Below are 22,190 nucleotides of genomic sequence, written 5' to 3'. Positions count from 1 at the left end.
GTTATACTCACAGATATCATTCAACATTTTTTAGAAACTTCAGAGTGTTTTCTATCCAAATCGACTAATAATATACATATCTTAGCTTCTGGGCCTGAGTAGCAGGCAGTTTACTCTGGGCACCTTATTCATCTAAGCTACTCAATACTGCCCCCAGCCATAAGAAGTTAAGTCAATCTGCTAATAAAGTATACAGTAATATGAGGTATAACTCTATATATTGATTATCTAATACTGTAGCAAACATGTTCAGACATTTGTACTGTTTGAAAAATATCACATAATAAGATTTGATATTAGAGATTGCTTGAACATCTCTACGGGTTTCCGTAGTAATGTAAAGATTTGATTGATAGGAGGCTCAAGGCAAATGTTTAGTGCTCTCGAGTCTGGAGATTTCCATCGAGATCGGAAGAAACATGCTACTTTTAAATCACGTTGTGACATTTTAAATATTGTGTCAGAAAGTTACATCCGCCCTTAGTCGCTTGCCAAGCTATCATTTATTCCATGTCTTGATTTTCTCCCATCTGCATCTCCTTGAAAAGACACATACACTTCAGCAGGCGCTGCAAAGCATCTGTGTTTGCTGTGTCACCCGGGATGGAATGACTATGAAAACAGCAGTGTTCAGCTGCTCCTCCAGACTCCCCCCTCCCCCCCCTACAAGACAATGGAATCATTCCCTCCTCCTTCCCACAGGGTAACAAATAGATATAGGCTGGGTGTTCTGTAAGAAAAGCACAGTTTCCGAAGTAACTCCACTCCAAGTTCAGCTTCCTCCTATAAATGTGTTGTTTTCCTCAGCACTGTCAGTTGTTTGTAGCTGCCTGTGACTGACAGGACCTCAATGGTGAAGAGGCACAAAAAGACATTTCAATATGAGTATAATGAGGCCTAAGGAATACTACGGAGGAATCCTGGTGGAGCTTATGTGAGTCAGAGAGAGAAAAGAGAGAGCCACAGAGAGAAAGAGACAAAGACAGAGAGAGTGAGAGATACTAGTTATAGGGAGGGAAGACTGGGCTCACGGGTGCCTAGACAGAATGCAAATTGAAACAATTGTCAGTATCAATGAAGACTTTTTTTTCTTCTAAAAGACCTCCAGAAGGAATTCTTCCTCTTACACAAATGTATCAAGGAAAATTGCTTCCCTCCCTTACTTTCTGTCATGTGTAAAGCATCTGGCTGTTAGATCAATATGATTGTGGAGTCAGGGCAGCTGGCGATCATTCAACGGGGCCCCAGAGGTCATCTCTGTGTGAGTCTGCTGCTCGTCACGCCTGGCTTTTATTACTCTCTCATGGCCGTGACATAGAGGGGGACTGGGCTGGACACACCATGGACTCACAACACTGTTTTATCACTGTTTCATTGCGTAATTTGGAGTATAAATAAATTCAAAAGTTATTTTATTACTGTCCTACTTTCAAGGACAGGTGAAGGGATGCCTAGAATGTTATGCACTGTACACTCAACTGTCAATCAATCAGTCACATTTGTAGAGAGATGAGGTGAAACAACATACCTACAGTGGAATTCAATGTCATAATGTATTACGACAACTCTGTTATCTATCATTTTGAACTGAAGACATCTGAGTTTTCATCAGTTTTAAGAGAAGTTGTTCACATATCAAACTACACAAAACAGATTGTTACAGTACGTGTAATGCCAGTGTTGGCGTCTGAAAAGGATTCCATTTGAAAACATTCAGCCACGTGTGACTGTGAAATACACTATTGATCCTGGTATGAGGGCGTAGTGGAGTGTGACCCAGCAGCGAGGTGACAACAGAATACAAATTACAGCCTGTCTAAAACGCTAAACCATTGGTTTATTACAAGGAGCCCTGAATAATAGCATAGATCAATAATGAAAATGAATCATGTCTGAGTTGTGATAATTAAAACATTAAACTTTTTCGGCACAGATGTAGTGAGCAGAGCACCATGGGTGAAAGTTAAAATACATTTCTCAAAGATTCTTGATCTATTTTTGAAAATGGAAAATGTTATTGACTCAATTACTCACTTTTTTTGCATCTAGAACTGTTGTTTCTTGGAAAAACGTGTGTGTTTGGGGGGGGGGGAAATTGTTTAGATTTTTTTTGAATTCTTTTGCTTTTTGTCCAAAAAGGGATTTTGGTGAGAAGTGTTGTAATTCTGACTGGTTTCCTGTGTTCCCTAGATCATAGATGAGGAGGACACCCAGTTCATGACCAACTGTCCCCCGGCTGTGACGGAGAGCACCCCCCGCAGGAGGACCCGGATCCAAGTGTTCTGGACAGCACCACCTTCTGGCAGCGGCTGTGTCATCCTCAAGTGGGTACCTTTTTTAAATACTGATACTATTACAACAGTTATTACACTACTACCACTACCATAAACCACTGGATTTGTTAATTTATTTGTTTGCTTTTGCAGAAGCAGCAGGCTACTCTTTCTGAGTTCCACAAAAAGCACAAAACAAGTATCAAAAACAGACAGTCACACATTTTAAATACAATGATTTATAACTTGTGTGTGTGTGTATATATATATATATATATATATATATATATATATATATATATATATATATATATATATATATATATATAATAAAATAAAAACATGTGTTTGAGTGTCCCCTCAGTAATATTTCTCATTTCAATCTAGAAGAGAAGCCGTTAGTTTCTCGTCAACCCTCAACCAGGAAAGACTGGCATGCATGTTGATATAAGTTCTGTATGTGCAAGGCGCAAAGCTCTGTTTTGAGCCAGCTACAGCTTTGCCAAGTCTTTCTTTGCTTCACTTGACCATATTACCGGACAGTAATCAAGATGGGACAAGACCTGTTAAAGCTAACAATGATTTGTTTCAGAATACTATTTCTCAATATTGATACAGATGTGGTCAAATACATTGGCACCTTAGCACAATTCACAATTTCTTCTAAAATAAGAACAAATTCTTATTTACAATGACAGCCTGGCAAGAGGCAGAATGCCTCTTGTGGGGATGGGGACTGGGATAAAAAAATATATTTTTTTAAACAATGTAAGACAAAACAAACAACACAGACATACGACACTGTCAACAGCACAAATACAACAGCAAACAACGTGTGTGCGTGGAGGCATGTGTGTGGTGTGTTTGAAGTTCAACAACATGCTTCCTTACATATGGCAACGCAAACTAGTGACATCAGCTGACAACTAGAGACAAGTACACGTCTGCGTGTTGCTAGTGATGTCCACCCGACAACCCTGTAGAGATCACAATGGTGAGTTAGACATCTCAGATTGGGGACCAAACGAGGGGCTGCATGATAGAGTCAAGAGCCTTCAGTATAGAGCTTGAGGCTTGCACATACATAGTATCACCGTAGTCCAACACAGAAAGAAGTTTGACGAATCAACTCTTTTCTGGCGGCAATGAAAAAAACAAGCTTTATGCCAGTAATAAAACCCAATACGCATCTTGAGTTTCCTGACAAGGTTCTTTACATGGGTGGTGATGCGCAACTTCTCATCTACCCAACCTCCCAGATATTTGTACGTCCTCACTTGTTCTATAGGATGGCCTTCCGAGGTAGTATTTACATGGTTTCCAGAGTGTTTAGGATAGGAAAATACTATGCATTTTGTTTTTAAGGATTTCAGAACAACCTTCAAATCATACAGATGCTGTTGAGTGTTAAACACTGTTTGAGCTTTTTCAAAAGCCAAAGTCAAACTGCTGCAACTTGAATAGAGAACAGTGTCATCCGCATAAAAATGAACATCCGCTGTCTCAATATGTCTCCCAATGTTGTTGATATAAATAATAAACAACGGGACCTAAAATGTATCCTTGAGGCACACCCGAGCACAACTCTATGGTGTCCGACTTACAACCCTCTGTCTTAACACACTGGATTCGATTTGACATGTGGTTCACAAATCACTCCAGAGCATGACCAGTAATCCCAATACACTTCTGCAGCAAGACAGTATGGTCCACAGTGTCAAATGCTCTTGACAAGTCTATGAATACAGATACACAATGCAGCTTCTTATCCAGGGCACAATGCCTATCATTCAAAACCCTCCAAGTGTGTTGTGACAGTGCTGTGGCTAGACCTGAAAACCTGATTGCGCACCACTCAAAATATTGTGTTCCTGGAGTGGAGGTAGGCCTTAAGCTGCTTATTGACAAGGGACTCCAATACCTTTGCCAGGACAGGCAATTTAGATACGGGCTGATAGTTATTAGGGAATGTTTGTTGCATACATCCTTGAATACTTCATGGAAATAAGAAAAGGCTAATTCAACAACAGGGATGAATTCAACTCAATTCCAGGCAATTTTAAAAAAAACTCTGAATATCAAACTGCAGTTTCTTTTCATGATGATACGCGGAGGTAATTTAGGAACCATCCCTTATATAGATAGTAGTATAGTGATAACTTATTAACTTATATAATTTGCAAAACACCAGAAGCATTAAAACAATGTGGAGTGTTCTTTGAAATAAGATCAAAGACCATTTTAGAGGACACTTTGTTAACAATGTAACAAGGTTGAATGCAATCAGAGTTTATCAGAGTTGGATGTCAACCAATCTAGGTTCAGGTCACCCATAAGCACACATTGAGATTTGACATTCTGTGAGTATAATAAAAAAAAATACAATCCAGGAGCCATCAATAGCAGATGGGGGTCAATAACAACAGGAGACAACAAGATTCAAGGATGCGCAGGGATTTATATTGAAAGACAGATATTCACATTGCTTGGGTTTGGTAGAAGAAGTCAGAATGATCGCTGAAAACTTCTTTATGTATATAGCAACACCACCACCCTTAGATTTGCGTTCAGACCAAAAAACATTAACTATCAATGCTGTTGGGCTGTATCACCGCCTGGTACGGGAACTGCACCGCCCGCAACCGCAGGGCTCACCAGAGGGTGGTGCGGTCTGCCCAACGCATCCCCGGGGGTAAACTACCTGCCCCCCAGGACACCTACAGCACCCGATGTCACAAAACGATCATCTTGGACATCAACCACTCGAAGGCACGGCCTGTTCAAAGCGCTATCATCCAGAAGGCAAGGTCAGTAGAGGGGACCGAGAGACTGAAAAACAGCTTCTATCTCAAGGCCATCCGACTGTTAAATAGCCATCACTAGCCGGCTTCGGCGCAGTTACGCAAACCCTGTACCTTATACATAGACTTGGAATCACTGGCCACTTGAATAATAATGGAACACTAGTCACTTTAATAATGTTTAAATAATGTTTACATACTGCTTTACTCATCTCATATCTATATACTGTATTCTATTCTACCGTATTTTAGACAATGCCACTCCGACATTGCTCGATCTAACATTTACAGTACCAGTGAAAAGTTTGGACACACCTACTCATTCTTGGGTTTTTCTTTATTTTGCCTATTTTCTACGTTGTAGAATAATAGTGAAGACATCAACACTATGAAATAACACATATGGAATCATGTAGTAACAAAAAGTGTTAAACAAATCAAAATATATTTTATATTTGAGATTCTTCAAAGTAGCCACCCTTTGCCTTGATGACAGCTTTGCACACTCTTGGCATTCTCTCAACCAACTTAATGAGGTAGTCACCTGGAATGCATTTCAATTAACAGGTGTGCCTAAATTTGTGGAATTTCTTTCCTTAATGCGTTTGAACCAATCAGTTGTGTTGTGACAAGGTAGGGGTGGTATACAGAAGATTTTTGTAGAAGACCAAGCCCATATTATGGCAAGAACAGCTCAAATAAGCAAAGAGAAACAACAGTCCGTCATTCATTTAAGACATGAAGGTCAATCAATCTGGAAAATGCCAAGAACTTTGAAAGTTTCTTCAAGTACAGTCGTAAAAACCAAGCGCTATGATGAAACTGACTCTCATGAGGACCACCACAGGAAAGGAAGACCCAGAGTTACCTCTGCTGCAGAGGATACGTTCATTAGAGTTATCTGCACCTCAGATTGCAGCCCAAATAAATGCTTCACAGAGTTCCAGTAACAGACAAAACATCAATTGTTCAGAGGAGACTGCGTGAATCAGGCCTTCATTGTCGAATTTCTGCCAAGAAACCACTACTAAAGGACACCAATAAGAATAGACTTGCTTGTTCCAAGAAACATTAGCAATTGACATTAGACCCGTGGAAATCTGTCCTTTGGTCTAATGAGTCCAAATTGGAGATTGTTGGTTCCAACCGCTGTGTGTTTGGGAGATGCAGAGTAGGTGAACGGATGATCACTGCATGTGTGGTTCCCACTGTGAAGCATGGAGGAGAAGGTGTGATGGTGTGGGGGTGCTTTGCTGGTGACACTGTCTGTGATTTATTTGGAATTCAAGGCCCACTTAACCAGCATGGCTACCACAGCATTCTGCAGAAATACGCCATCCCATCTGGTTTGGGCTTAGTGGGACTATCATTTGTTTTTCAACAGGACAATGACCCAACACACCTCCAGGCTGTGAAAGGGCTATTTGACTGAGGAGAGTGATGGAGTACTGCATTAGATAACCTGGCCTCCACAATCACCCAACCTCAACCCAATTGAGATGGTTTGGGATGAGTTGGACCGCAGAGGAAAAGGAAAAGCAGCCAACAAGTGCTCAGCGCATGTGGGAAATTCTTCAAGGCTGTTGGGAAAAGCATGCCTCATGAAGCTGGTTGAGAGAATGCCAAGAGTGTGCAAAGCTGTCATCAAGGCAGAGGGTGGCTACTTTGAAGACTATTTTTTAATACTTTTTTTTGGTTACTACATGATTCCATATGTGTTGTTTCATAGTTTTGATATCTTCACTATTATTCTACGATGTGGAAAATGTTAAAAATAAAGAAAAACCCTGGAAGGAGTAGGTGTGACCAAACTTTTGACTGGTACTGTATATTTCTTAATTCCATTATTTTACTTTTAGATTTGTGTATATTGTTGTGAATTGTTAGATACTACTGCACTGTTGGAGCAAGGAAGACAAGCATTTCGCTACACCCACAATTACATTTGCTAAATATGTCTATGTGACCAATTTGATTTGTCAGTGATATATTTTTTTTTGAGACAGGTTTCAGAAAGCTTACAGTACATTTGGAAAGTATTCAGACCTCTTGACTCTTCCCACATTTTGATACATTACAGCATTATTCAATCTACACACAATACCCCGTAATGACAAGGCAAAAACAGGGTTTTAGAAATGTTTGCAAATTTATAAAAAAGGGAAATATTACATTTACATAAGCATTCAGACCCTTTACTCAGTACTTTGTCGAAGCACCTTTTGGCAGCGATTACAGCCTCAAATCTTCTTGGGTATGACGCTACTAGCTTGGCACACCTGTATTTGGAGAGTTTCTCCCATTCCTCTGCAGATCCACTCAAGCGCTGTCAGATTGGATGGGGAGTGTTGCTGTACAGCTATTTCCCGGTCTCTCCAGAAATGTTCGATTGGGTTCAAGTTTGGGCTCTGGCTGGGCCGCTGAAGGACGTTCAGAGACTTGTCCCGAAGCCACTCCTGCTTTGTCTTGGCTGTGTGCTTAGGGTCATTGTCCTGTTGGAAGGTGAACCTTCTCCCCAGTCAGAGGTTCTGAGTGCCCTGGAGCAGGTTTTCATCAAGGATCTCTCTCTTTGTACTCTGTTCCGTTCATCTTTGCCTCAATCCTTACTAGTTTCCCAGTCCCTGCCTGGGAAACCATTCCAACAGCATGATGCTGCCACCCCCATGCTTCACCGTAGGGATGGTGCTACAGTGGTTCCTCCTTTTAAAAGTTGCGAGCTTGCACTGCGGGACTTAAGAGGTACCCAGTGTCATGGCTTCATTGCTCCAGACCACCACAAGGGGGAGTTAGAGCACTCATTATGCATTTGGGTCCCAATGTTTTTATATGACCAATCATATCGAGTGATTCCAATGACAAGTTTTGACGCGAGCCACCCGTGCCTGGTGGCGTTTTTCAACAAAGATGGCTGACAAATAATTACGGTGGAACCCAATGTAAGTAGTTATAACGTCATAACGAGTCATGCAAGAAATGTACAATTGAGAGGAATATGTTAATTTAGAGACAAACGTTTGTGCATATTTTGTTGTCATAAAGTTAACTTGCTAAATAGCCAACTTGCTAAATAGCCATTATCTGATTAGCTAACATTAGCCAGCTAGCTAGTGTTAGGAGAATGAATTTGTAATCCGTGTTGTTTAATGTTTTAGGGTCTAATGAGAACACCAGCAAACCAGGCTGTCATCTTGTGAAACAATGGATGTAAAGAATCTAGCTAGCTAAAGCATTTACTTCAAATTGAATGTACAATTGTGTAAACTTGCCTTGCAATGCAGCTGAAGAAATATAGCTAGCTAACTATTTACTTGCTTATTGTGTAGTGGAGGATAAAAATAACTGTATGCCTATGGATGTGTAGCTAGCTACAATATGTAGCCGATCTGTGTATGAACTAATATTCATACTAATCTATGAACCTCAGCTATCATAGTTGTTGTATCAACTTCAAGTCTGAATGGCATTAATGAAGCCTATGGATAGAGTAGAATATAATAACTTTATTGGGCCAAGGATGAAAGTTCTATATACAGTTGAACTCAGAAGTTTACGTACACTTAGATTGGAGTCATTAAAACTCATTTTTCAACCACTGCACAAATGTCTTGTTAACAAACTATAGTTTTAGCAAATCGATTAGGACATCTACTTTGTGCATGACACAAGTAAGTTTTCCAACAATTGTTTACAGACAGATTATTTCACTTATAATTCACTGTATCACAAATCCAGTGGGTCAGAAGTTTACATACACTAAGTTGACTGTGCCTTTAAACAACTTGGAAAATTCCAGAAAATGTCATGGCTTAGAAGCTTCTGATAGGCTAATTGACATCATTTGAGTCAATTGGAGGTGTACCTGTGGATGTATTTCAAGGCCTACCTTCTAACTGAGTGCCTCTTTGCTTGACATCATGGGAAAATCCAAAGAAATCAGCCAAAACCTCAGAAATAAATTGTAGACCTCCACAAGTCTGGTTCATCCTTGGGAGCAATTTCCAAAGGCCTGAAGGTACCATGTTCATCTGTACAAACAATAGTACGCATGTATAAACACCATGGGACCACACAGCTGTCATACCACTCAGGAAGGAGACGCGTTCGGTCTCCTAGATATTAATGTACTTTGGTGCGAAAAGTGCAAATCAATCCAAGAACAACAGCAAAGGGCCTTGTGAAGATGCTGGAGGAAACAGGTACAAAAGTATCTATATCCACAGTAAAACAAGTCCTTTATCGACATAACCTGAAAGGCCCCTCTGCAAGGAAGAAACCACTGCTCCAAAACCACCATAAATAAGGCAGACTACGGTTTGCAACTGCACATGGGGACAAAGATTGTACTTTTTGGAGAGATAGAACTGATTGGCCATAATGACCATTGTTATGTTTGGAGGAAAAAGGGGGAGGCTTTTTACAAACAGCATCCCAACCGTGAAGCACGGAGGTGGCAGCATCATGTTGTGGGAGTGCTTTGCTGCAGGAGGGACTGGTGCACTTCACAAAATAGATGGCATCATGAGGTAGGAGAATTATGTCGATATATTGAAGCAACATGTCAAGACATCAGTCAGGAAGTTAAAGCTTGGTCGAAAATGGGTCTTTCAAATGGAGAATGACCCCAAGTATACTTCCAAAGTTGCGGCAAAATGGCTTAAGGACAACAAAGTCAAGGTATTGGAGTGGCCATCACAAAGCCCTGACCTCAACCCTATAGAAGATTTGTGGGCAGAACTGAAAAAGCATGTGCGAGCAAGGAGGCCTAAAAACCTGCTCAGTTACACCAGCTCTGTCAGGAGGAATGGGCCAAAATTCAAACGTATCTTGGGAAGCTTGTGGAAGGCTACCCGAAACGTTTGACACAAGTTAAACAATTTAAACAATTTAAATGTAAACAATTTACAGACTGACTTCAACTGTACATGTACTGTAGTTATTACCACGCATGAGATTCCCACATTGTAGCCTGTACATTGAATATACATTCGCTGAACATGTACTCTTCATTGGCAAATAAAGGTGCGTTTCAGGTATGAATCTGAGACAATCTTTTCAGTCATATCAAACTCCATTATTTGAATGATGCTGTCTGCATGTATGTATTAGAATTATACATTTCAACAGTGTTTACCACTCCTGCTCCTGGGACATCAATGATTACACATTGTAACTATGCAATAGATTAGAAACATGATTGATTTGTAATTCATATATGCATTAAAAAACGATGCATGTCTAACTCCCTTCTGCATTAATCTGAGGACACAGGATAGTATTTCAATGAGATACTTAATTTCAACTAGTAGAGAATGTGAAACGCTTTATTGAAAGAAGTTCATTATCCAGGTGTTAAAAATACATAATACATGCATTTATAATTATGATAATTGTAATATTATATAATAAATACAAGTTCAATCTGGTGTGCGCATTATAAAACGAGGAAGAAAGACGAGGTGGGGAGAGAGGTATAGAAGACAGAAAGGGAAAGAGATAAGTACAGCGGCAGACAGCATATGATTAATGAATTACAATGCTACCCTAATATTCTCTCAGTTCATCACAATTGCGGTGTCTCCTAACCAGCATTGGGCCCCCATTTGGCTCGAAGGTTACCTTAAGAGTGGGTGAGGTGGCGATGACGGGATTGGCTTCCTCTCTCACATCAAAACATACCTGCAGATGAGAGACAGATGGATAGAGAGAGAGCATGGAAGAGGGAAAGGAACAAGATGGGAACAACAACAATTTGTTGCAAGCTGGGGAGGGGAGTTAATAGCTGAACAATAGACTATTCAACCTTTACCAAAGAATAGTCTAATAGCTGAGCAAGGTGTGAAGAAAAAAAAACTCCTATCACAGACCAGATTTGCCCTAATGACCAAAGGTCATAATGACCATAAAGTCATGACTTTTCAAATAAGTTACCTCGCTGAAAATTTGTTAGCTACGCTGTCCTTACGAACCACATAGTATATCATTACAGCAGTATGTACCGGTATGTTAGCTAGCTACCTAACGTTAGTAGTTATACATCAAACTTGCCAGTATATTAACTATAGGCTAACTACCCAACGTTTATTGACTTGATTATTCCCGTCATTCTTAGCTGAGCAAAATGGTATAGTCGTTGTGCGTTCTCAATGGACATTCGGGTGCTTTCGTAAATTTGCTCTGGCTATCCATAGGCTGGACAATAGAACGAGTCAAAAAAAAATGTCAAAAATGGCTGAAGAACGTTGGCTAAGCTGGAACACTAGCGAGAGCCCATAGCAAATTAATGGAATCGAACGTTCGCAGAGCCTGTTTTGACTGGAGTAATTCTTAGAATCCCATTTCGCCTAAATGGCACAAAAAATGTATCCCTTTTTATTTTAGCACTACAATCTGTTCGTCGGACGAAACTGGAAAAAAATCTTGTGTAGACGGTAAACATAAGCACCTCGATGGTGTCAACTGTGCTTATGTCTGCATAATGAGAAAGTAGGGAAAATATAAAAACTTCTGACTTTTTCTGGTCTAGCGATCGATGACAAAGGAGCTCGTTGCCCAGACTTACATAATTACAAAGAGGAGATTCTCCTGATTTAAAATGGTGCCCGACTTGAAAAAAACAAAATATTCACAGTGAGATATTTGGCGAAATAGACCAGCATGCCTCTCCGTAGGAAAACAATGGGGGGAGCTCAGCGTTCCAAGGGCAAAAAGTATTTTGGGGCTAGCATTTGATGACAACCGAGCTAGCTTACCAGGCTCACATAATTAGAAAGAGGAGATGCTCATGATTTAAAATGGCGTCTGACTTGAAAGAAATCTAAATATACACATTGCGAGATATTTGGCGAAATAGACAGATATGCCTATGTTTCCCCCATAGGAAACAATGGGAAGACCGCAAAGTTCCAATATAATTTTTTTGTTGTTTACATTTTAACTATAAAACAACGTAAGCAGGTCTCATTGCCAACAATAGCGAAGCAGGCATTGTGACGTTGAACAATTAGCTGGGAATAGAACGTTCGGAAGGTGAGTTGGTGCCACAGTGCTCAATAGGAGCTGGCAGGGTGAAAAATGCAATGAACTAGTTGGATGCAATGAACTAGTTTTAATCAGAAAATAACTTTGTTTAGAATTTCATGTATCCAGCCTACTCTCTACACGGATTTCAGAGCACTCTCGTCTGAGTGTACCAGAGCGCAGAATAATTAATTTACGAGCGCTCAGTAAACGTCGGGGAAAAAAGCATAATTAAATTATTTCCAGTACCACATTTACAGTCACCAACGCTCTGGTTAACACGAAAACTGCCTTACCAGCTCAGCTAGGGCAAGTAAAATGGTCAGAGTGGTCTCATTTGTGACTGGAATTAGCTAGCAAGCTAGCCAACATTAGCTCGGATGCTTGACTGTCGTTATAAGGCCACACCGCTCAAATCAACCCTACTTCTCGGCCCGAACGTCCAGCGTGCCCTCCGAGAGCGAAACGGTCTGAATTTACAATCTGACAATGGCCTGAATTCATGAGCGTCACGTTGTACAGCGCCATATTTTCTGTTCCATCCTAACGGAAACCCAGAGGGTTTGATGGTGCTAGGTTTCCTCCAGACGTGCCGCTTGGCATTCAGGCCAAAGAGTTCAATCTTGGTTTCAAGTTTCATACCTAAGAAGACTGTAGTAGTCGCTGTCAAAGGTGCTTCAGAAAAGTACTGAGTAAAGGGTCTGAATACTTATGTAAATGTGATATTTAAATTTTCTATGATAAATTATGTGGTATTGTGTGTAGATTGATGAGGGGGAAAAAGCATTTTAATCAATTTTAAAATAAGGCTGTAACATAACAAAATAGGGGTCTGAATACTTTCCTAAGGCACTGTATGTAAAAATTGCTTCTCCAATAAAATCCCTGGTTACACTTGTAGGCGATGTCATGACGTTAGCTAGCATAGCTTATGCGCAGAAACATGTCATCCGGTCTAATGGTTGTGTCGCGCCGAACTGTGCACATGCAGCCGTAAAATTAAATGAATGTTTCTGGCAATTTTATAATTTGAGATGGAGCTGAATTTGTCTATGATCTTCAGAGCTTTTGGGAGGGATTGAGATAGATCATCGAGATAAAGTTAGATATCGTCGGCGTGTAATTAGTTGATGTCATCCTTAGAACTCAGAGCTTTTGGTGTAATTTCTTTACGTTGTCGAATTGCCTTGGCCAGGGGCTCCATAGACAATACAAATTGCAGAGTTGAGATGGGATCACCTTGCCTGCTACTTCTAGTCTAAATGGAACAGAGCAGGTAATGCATGTTATCACTATGGCTGAGGGATTGGCATATAGTATTTTAATAATATTTAAAAAAATTGAAGCCAAGTCCCATATGTTTCAAAACTGACCAAAGATATGACTATTTTAGTCTATCAAAAGCTTTTCTGCGTCGAGATATATCATTGCCCAAGGAGCTTTAGTTTCTGATGAAGAATGTTAGATCTGTAATAAACGATAGAGGTTATCTGAGGATAATCCTTTTTTTAACAGACCCGCTTTGGTCCAGATGTACTTTTCGTGATGGGACAACAGAATTTTATAAAATTGTTTAATATCTGTGTTTATCAAAGGTAGAGGGCAATAGTGAGAGCACTGGATGGCGTCCTTAACTTTTTTTTTAACAAAGGTAAATTACTGCTGTATTTACATCCCTTCCAAATGAACCTTTTTGTGAACGGCTCTGCTAATCATTTCAAGTAACAGTGGACTTAATTGGTTCCACATTTTTAAATAGACCTCAGAAGAAATACTGGTGATGTTCCTTTTGTTCATGTTATCCAATGTGGCCTCCCAGCAAGCTGATGTAGGCTCCCAGTAAGCTGGCTTCCTCAGTTGAGAGAAGAGGAGTTTTTATATCTTTTTAAAAAATGACTCAATCTGGCTTGGTGTGGATATACAATCAGAGGGTTGTAGAATTCTTTATAGAAATGGGAGAATCTTTGGTTAATTAATGTTGGTTATGATAGTAATTCACCTGATTCAGATTCAATAGTTGCAATATCTGCTAATTGATCATTACTGAGAAGCTTGTTATACAGATTTTGGTCCCGCATGTCCAGAATGGCATTCAAATTTGTCCCGATAACCAGTTGTAATTTTTTTTTTGGTGGGTGGATCAGCTTTAATATTGCAGATAGATTGTTGAGTCCATCAATGTAATTGTCTGTATCATTTCCAATCCCCCATATATTTTTGGGGTAAATATATATATCCATATACATACATAGACATTCATACATATATACACATATACACACATGTATATATATATATATATATATATACAAACTTTTTTTTAGAACATCCCTTTATTATTTCCCGCAAACCCTACCACCCCTGCTCCAATTGGAGTAAACTAATAAACAATAACACGTAGGCTTCTACCTTGAGTTTATACATCTTATACACAGTTTACAGACACAATCTATTTTACAATAGTTATATTTTGTTTGTTTTTAGTCCTGGCCTTCCTCTGTTTCTGATGTCCATCCAGTTTGATTTCTATTTGTAACAGTGCTATTTCACAAAAGTTCTGAACCTATATACATTTTACAGACCCCGTATATTTTACATTTATCTTATATTTTATATTTTTCAACTGTGCTGTGATGCTTCACAAAAGTACTGAACCTTTCTATTCTCATAGTTTCTACAGATTGTAAATTAAAGATACATTTTTTTGCAAAAATAATTATTATATTATTGATTGATTGACTATGACTTTTCAAATCACCCAGTATTGCTATCTGCAGCGTTAGTTCTAGGTAAATGTTGCAATTCTTCAGCCATTCCTGGACCTGTGACCAAAAACGAGCTACGTATGGACAGTACCAAAATAAATGATCTAATGACTCTGCCTCCTCGCAGCAAAATCTGCAGAGCTGGGAAGATTGTATCCCCCATATATATAACATTCTATTGATTGCAAGAATTTTGCATAATAATTTAAATTGAAAAATTCTAAGTTTTGCGTGTCAATTCATAAGCCATGTGCCATGGAATCGGTATATCGAAAATCTCTTCCCAACTATTTTGCATTTTATATAGCACAGCTGTCAACTTTTTGGTCCTTAAATGAAACTGGTATATATTTTTATTTATCACAATTGTCTTTGACCATTTTTGGTTTTTAATCCAGGGCCGACAGACAAGTTCCTTACTTTTCTCCCTCTTCCACTTGCCTTTACCATTTTTGTGGTAATGTTGCAATTAGTTGGTTGTAATTTTGGCTAGAGCAGACATTTCCATATATCTGTGTTTAGCTGCATGTGTGACTCCACCAGTCTTACTTATGATATAATTTACAAAGACTATACCTTTTTTTTTTTTTTTTTATCGAAAAACACGCTTAAAAAAAATCTATTAGTATATTTGAGTTTAGCCACATTATTTGTTGAATTATTTGTTCTGTCTTTTCATGTGGATTAAACTGAAATTGTAACCAACTTTCTAGGCTTGTTTAAAAAAATAACGGTATTTTTTAGATGATTTTGTTTTCAAATAACCGAAAGTGAGCAGTTGTAATCTGAATAAAGGGAAAAATGCCATTCTTGAACATGGGGTGAGACATTCTTACTAATTTACTAGAGAACCATTTCGGATTTAAGTATAACTTTTGTATGACTGATGCCTTTAGTGAGAGGTCTAATTAGTTCATATTTAATCATTTCTGCCCTCCGAATTCATATTCAATAAATCAATAGGCCCTTTTAATTTTGTCTGGCTTGCCATTCCAAATAAAATATAATATTTTTTGTTCATATAATTTAAAAAGCAGGACACTAGGTGTAGGCAAAATCATAAGCAAATAGGTCAACTGTGATATGACTAAAGAGTTCATCAGGATGATTTTTCTACAAAATGTTTTCCTTTCCGTGGTAGCAAGATCTTATCTATTTTTGCTAACTTTCTATAAAGATTTATTGGAGTGAGATCTTTTATTTATTTTGGGATATGTATAATTAGTATGTCCACATTCCCGTCAGACCATTTTATTGGTAAACTACACGGTAATGTAAAAGTTGATTATTTTTTAGTACACTTATCATAATTTGGTTTTAATCTGGTGAAGTCAGAAAAAGTATCTAGATCCTCTATGAGGCTGTGGAGGGATTCTAATTGTGGTTTTAAAAGAAAACATGAATCATCAGCGCACAATGACACCTTTGTTTTTAAGCCATGGATTTCTAATCCCTTAATATTATTGTTGGATCTAATTTTAACAGCTAACATTTTGATGGCAATAGCGGACAACCTTGTTTTACTCCTCTTGACAGTTTAAAACATTCTGAGACATAGCCATTATTTGCTATTTTACACCTAGGGTTACAATACATAACTTTAACACATTTTATAAGAGGTTCTCCAAAATTGAAATATACCAGGCAATTGTATATAAACTCCAGTCGTACTTTATCAAGCCTTTTCAAAGTCAGCTATGAAAACCAGACCTGGTTTCCCCGATATTTCATAGTGTTCTATTGTTTCCAGTACTTGTCTAATATTATCTCCAATGTATCGTCCATGTAAAAAACCTGTCTGATAAGGATGAGTAATATCTGACAAAACCTTTTTAATTCTATGCGCCAAGCGTTTAGCTAGAATTTTTGCATCACAACACTGAAGTGTAAAAGACCTCCATTTTTTTAAATGGACTGGATCTTTATATATACCACTTGGATCCTGTTTCAGTAATAATGAAATCAGTCCTTCTTGTTGCGTTTCCGATAATCTACCATTTATATAGGAGTGGTTAAAACATGTTAAAACACCAGTTGTAATTCATTTAATTCTAACAATATGCTGTTCAGAGAATAAAAAAAAACATAGGATCATATGAATTTGGAACATGCACATTATTAAAGGAAATTTTCTTTCCATTATGGATACATTTAAGGAAAGTGATTCTGCTTTCTTGGTCTTCGCCTTTAACCAAGATGGTAATTTTGAGTTTCTTATGTATCATTATGATTACACCTTTAGCCTTGTTTGGGGCTTATGAAAAAACAGCCAGTTTGTACAAATGGTTCTCTATTCTATGCATGTCCTTTTGCAGCAGGTGTGCTTCTTGGAACATTGCAACATCAATATGGTTTCTTGCTAGGATTTCAAGACAGCTGGAAGGTTAAACAGGTGAGTTTAGGCCTAACGTATAGCTAGCATCATTATTATTTAAAAAAAAGTTGTATTAATGATGTAATTATTATCTTTAGTGTTAATAAGCCAAGCCCATGGATGTAAAACAAAAACAGGACCCATAGGAAAGGGACCCGTAGGGAAACCCACCCATTGACACAGCTGTCTGTCATTTAGAAATTCTGGACACAAAGACAAAACCATCTCATTGTCCTTATCATCAGAGAGGTCAGTGTCACTCAGATTGTTCTCAGTTCTGACTGGTGCTGATTCCTATTGAGTCCTCCTTGTCCGTCGTTTATTTGGATCATGGCCTAGTATCTTTCCCTCTGTCTCGAAGGCAAGTCATTGACAAGTAGTAACAAATTGCGGTGAAGGATTCTCTGCATCCCAGTGGGATTATCAGGTCGAACTTTGTAGACAGGGTTTTCACCCACCTGTTCCACAACCATGTAGGTATCCTTCTCCCAGTAGGCTCTCAGTTTTCCTGGCCTTCCTCTTTCCCATAGGTTTCTGACAAGCCCCAGGTTGAAGAGCTATGCTTATTTTTTTTAGACTTTCCCTGTGCAAATGATTGTTGGCTGTTCTTTGAGGTAATCTGATAGCAAGGCAACTGAACAGGTCATTTTAAACTCACGGCCCAGGTTGTGGTGAAGTTTGGCTGGATATCCAAAGCGTGTAATATAGTCATTAAAGATCTTTTAAGAGGGGTCACGTGACCAACAGGCATTATCATCGCTCTAATCACCAGAGCTCCGCTAACCCAATTCCTCTTTTTTCATATTTTAAACACATTATTTCTATAATTAACTCTTAAAAAATGAACCAAAGACTGACTAACAATGCCAATGACCCAAGGAGGAAAGAAACATGGCACTTCTCTGAGTTCTTTGCCTATAGTTAAGTGTCAGAAGAAAGCCCTCAGCACTGAAACTGAGGCCTTCATAGCTGGCTACATTTCTGAGGCGTTAGCCAAGCAACAGAACTCTTTTGAAGCTATGTTACAATGGGTGTTAGCTGAGGCGGTGGAACCACTCAACAGAAATACATCAAGAGACTTTAGCGGCTGCTGAAGCACTTACAATTGACATTGGGAGATGGATGTAAGTGGTTGACAACCTGCCTACTAAAGTGGACAATCAGCAAGGTGGAATTAGGGAAAGCAAACAGAAAATCAACAACTGTTCTTCACAACTAAAGATGATGCAGCTCAAGATGGCTGAAATGGAGGACCGTTCAGATTGCTCAAATTTAAGATTAATTTATTTAAAATATGGAGAAGAGGCTGACGATCCCATCGAATTTCTACAGGGAATGATCCCTAAATGGATCCCATCCATATCTCACAGGGTTGAGATAGAAAGAGCCCACGGCATTTACTCGGGACCTGGGACTAGTAATGCTACCGACAGACCAAGGACGCTGATCTTCAAGGTCCTCTGGTACAATGACCACCAAGCCATTCTACAAGGAGCCAGAGCAACAGAGCTCATTCACCATGCCGGCAAGGTACTGTGGTTTTCCCTGACTACAGCACCTACACCTCCCAACGCCCCAAAGCCTTCAACGATGTCCGGAGCAAACTCCGACAGAGGGCCATCCAGTCATTCCTCTCCAGCTACGCTCCAGACCACACACAGGGGAAAACACCTGTCAATCACCACAGCACAAGACACAGAGGAGTTTGTGGCATCACTGGGAGAGGACAACCACGAGCACCGCAGTGAGCACCACGCCGCTGGTCCTGTTGTGAGGAGGAAGACTCAACAACGGGGCCATGCAAACACCGGGGAACCTATGGATTAAATTAACTGGTCAAGAGAATTTATCCACACCTTCAAGGAACTTTGAGGAACATTTGATCTAATTGCTTGTGATCATTTTGAACTTAAGCAACAGAGCACCAGCAAGCTAGCGTACTAGCTTTCTAGCTAGCTGGGTGATTGGACAGTAATGTTACAGCTAACGTTAGCAGCTAAGTCATCACAACTGTTAGCTAGCTAACTAATTCTCTTCAGTAGTGTCCAGTATAACTTACATGTTGTTGCAAATTAACCTAGATTCTACAAACAAAACGTTTTATTTTACAACTAAGTTACGTTCACAACTTTCTGTGTTAACTTTGTCTAGTGGTAGCTTGCTATCTAGCTAACCTAGCCAGCAGCTAGATAGCTTGTTTCACGTTGCTATGACAACTGCATAGCTATAGTCAGCTATCACCATCACCACTGAATTATTTAGATCTCCATGTTTGTGCTACATTTAGGCTTAATTGTTTAGTCATTTGAGCATTTCTTGCCTTTCTCATATCTCCTTTGTGTCAGTTAATGCACAAATATTTAGGAAATGGAGGGATATGGGGAGGGTTTTAGACACTGCAGTTGAAACCACTGCGTTCAGTCATGGGTCTAACATTGAGGGGAGAGGGAGAACTGTTGTGTCCTAACCTGTCAGGGAGTGGAGGGATTATTTGTTTCAATTGCTTTGATACATTTTGTAGGGTTTTTAGGGTGGGATGGCAATCTGAAGGGTTTTGTAATTTGATATGTCATTTTATCACAATTAATGTTTACCGTTTTTCCTGGAATATCTGGTTTACAGTTATTTAGTTGGCAACTGAATAGTAATTCTATAGCTATCATAAATTACACTCCCCCTGGAATTCAGATACATTTAGTGATTATTTCCTGTTATCTGAGGGGTCCTAATGAGCCAAATAAGCAAATTAAATGTCTTGACGTATTACATAGGAATAAAGTTGACGTTGCTCTATTGCAAGAGACACATCTTTTAAAGGGTGATGACTGTAGACCTCAAAACAAATACTACAAACTGGCAGCTGCTTCCTTTTTCACATCGAAATCTAAAGAGGTGCTTATTGTACATAAACACAATTTACCCCTTAAAATTGAAAAAAGTGGAAATTATAAACAGGACAGATTTTTATAGTTACATACAGAATGTTCCACTCTGTTATGGAAGGAAAATAGCATTTGTATCTATTTATGCTCCTATCTCATATGACAAAAATTTTCTCCCTTCTGGAACCAGAAGCTTGCTCAATTTATCGGATTCTAAGCTTATTATTAGAACTGACGTGGATGCCATTATTGATTTGGGGAACAGTGGGTTAACTGCCTTGCTCAGTGGCAGAACAACAGATTTTTACCTTGTCAATCCAGCAACCTTTGGTCAGCCCCCTGCACCTCTCTGATTCAGAGGGGTTGCGTTAAAGGCGGGAAAACACATTTCAGTTGAATACATTGTTGGACAACTGACTACTGTAGGTATCCGCCTTTCCCTTTCCCTGATTCTAAGTTAGATAGATCTGGACCTTCTCATAGCTCATCACAAGTGAATGCTTCCAAACAATTTCCAAACAATTTCTTAAAGATCTTAATCTTAATGACTGTTGGCGATTTCATAATCCCACAACTAAGGACTATACATGCTTTTCTGCTAGATTTAAGACTTTCTCGAGAATTGACTATGCTTTAACATTTACTGATATTGTATGTTACATGGAATTTATTAAAACATTACCGGCCATTCTATCTGATCATAATCCCATTCTTTGTCAATTTTCAAATATTCCCAATGAAAGCGTGGACTGAGATGGAGATTTAATAATACTTTACTACATAACTGTTTAGATTAAATTTAAAATACTTTTTTGAAATAAATTATCTCTCAGTGGAGGACTCAATTACTCCCGAGTGGCGCAGCAGTCTAAAATACTACATCTGTGCTAGAGGCGTCACTACAGACCCTGGTTCATTTCCAGGCTGTATCACAACCGGACGTGAATGGGAGTCCCATAGGGCGGCCCAGCGTCGCCCGGGTTAGCATTTGGCCTGGGTAGGCCGTCATTATAAATAAGAATTTGTTCTCAACTGACTTGCCTAGTTAAATAACTAAAATTATGGTATGGTTAACTGCAAAAGGTTTCATAAAAGGTAACACTAGACCTTTTTCATTTCATTTACAGAAATTAAGACTTCAGAAGATCAGTGAATTAGAACATAATTGTAAAATGCTGGAAGACTTGCTTAAAAACAACTATTAAACAGAGAGAAATTGAGCTAAAAACAAGTAGACTGGAATTTAATGACCTGTTGCAATGTAGAACAGAATTCATTTTTGCAGAGGGTGCGACAAATATAACATTTTCAAGGGAGTAGGCCTAGCCAGCTTACTGGCACTGTAGCTTAAACATGCTGAAACAAGATCATCAGAAATAAATATCTGATCCTACATAAATAAATGCAACTTTTAGAGCATATTATTTTGATTTATACAGTTCCTCACATAGCTTTGATACTTCTGCTTGTCGGCAGTTCCTGGAGAACCTTATGTTGCCCAAACTTTATCAGAAAGGAACCTGTCACTTTATGTGAACTGAAAGCTGTTCTTTTAAATATGAAGAAAGGGAAAGCGCCTGGTTTTGATGGAATACCTCCTTAACTCATTCTCAATTTTTGGGATGAGTGCAGCTATTATATCCCTAATCCCTAAGAAAGGAAAAGACCTCACATATTGTGCTAATTATCGGCCAATCAGTTTAATCGTAACAGAACATGAAGATGTATGTCAAAGTTCTAGCCATGCGCCTAGAGAAAGTTTTGAACAAGGTTAAATGTAATCAAATGTAGTCTACGTAATCCCCAAAAGTAGTTATTTGTCAGGGCCATTAACAATAACTAGTAATGCTGCATACTCAAAGGTTAAAATATTACCTTTCTTGTAAAAAATAGTTATAAGTTGCTGAGGTGTAGTCACTTTTGAGGGCACCATCTCAAGTACACAGTACAAATATGAAGAAAATATGAAATATTTATTATGTATTATGAATAAGGCTTGACATTACTTACAGTATATGCTTTCTAAATGTAGTAACGGATAACTATAAGATTTCCCCTTCCTTATAACTGTAAAATGC

General features: G+C 38.9%; 1 protein-coding gene across 2 annotated transcripts in view; it reads left to right on the top strand.

Annotated features, from left to right (window-relative positions):
• LOC139540020 (spondin-1-like) overlaps positions 1-22,190 on the top strand; it is a 128,884-nt gene that overhangs the window by 11,123 nt on the left and 95,571 nt on the right. For both annotated transcript variants that reach the window (XM_071343509.1, XM_071343508.1), the window contains exon 3: positions 2,191-2,324. In XM_071343509.1, the coding sequence (XP_071199610.1) occupies positions 2,191-2,324 (134 nt within the window). The remainder of the gene's footprint in view (positions 1-2,190; positions 2,325-22,190) is intronic.

This window comes from Salvelinus alpinus, chromosome 15 (genome assembly GCF_045679555.1).
Source record: "Salvelinus alpinus chromosome 15, SLU_Salpinus.1, whole genome shotgun sequence".
Taxonomy (NCBI): Eukaryota; Metazoa; Chordata; class Actinopteri; order Salmoniformes; family Salmonidae; genus Salvelinus; species Salvelinus alpinus.
The sequence above is the reverse complement of the archived record's forward strand: the minus strand, read 5'-3'. Positions and strand labels throughout refer to the sequence as shown.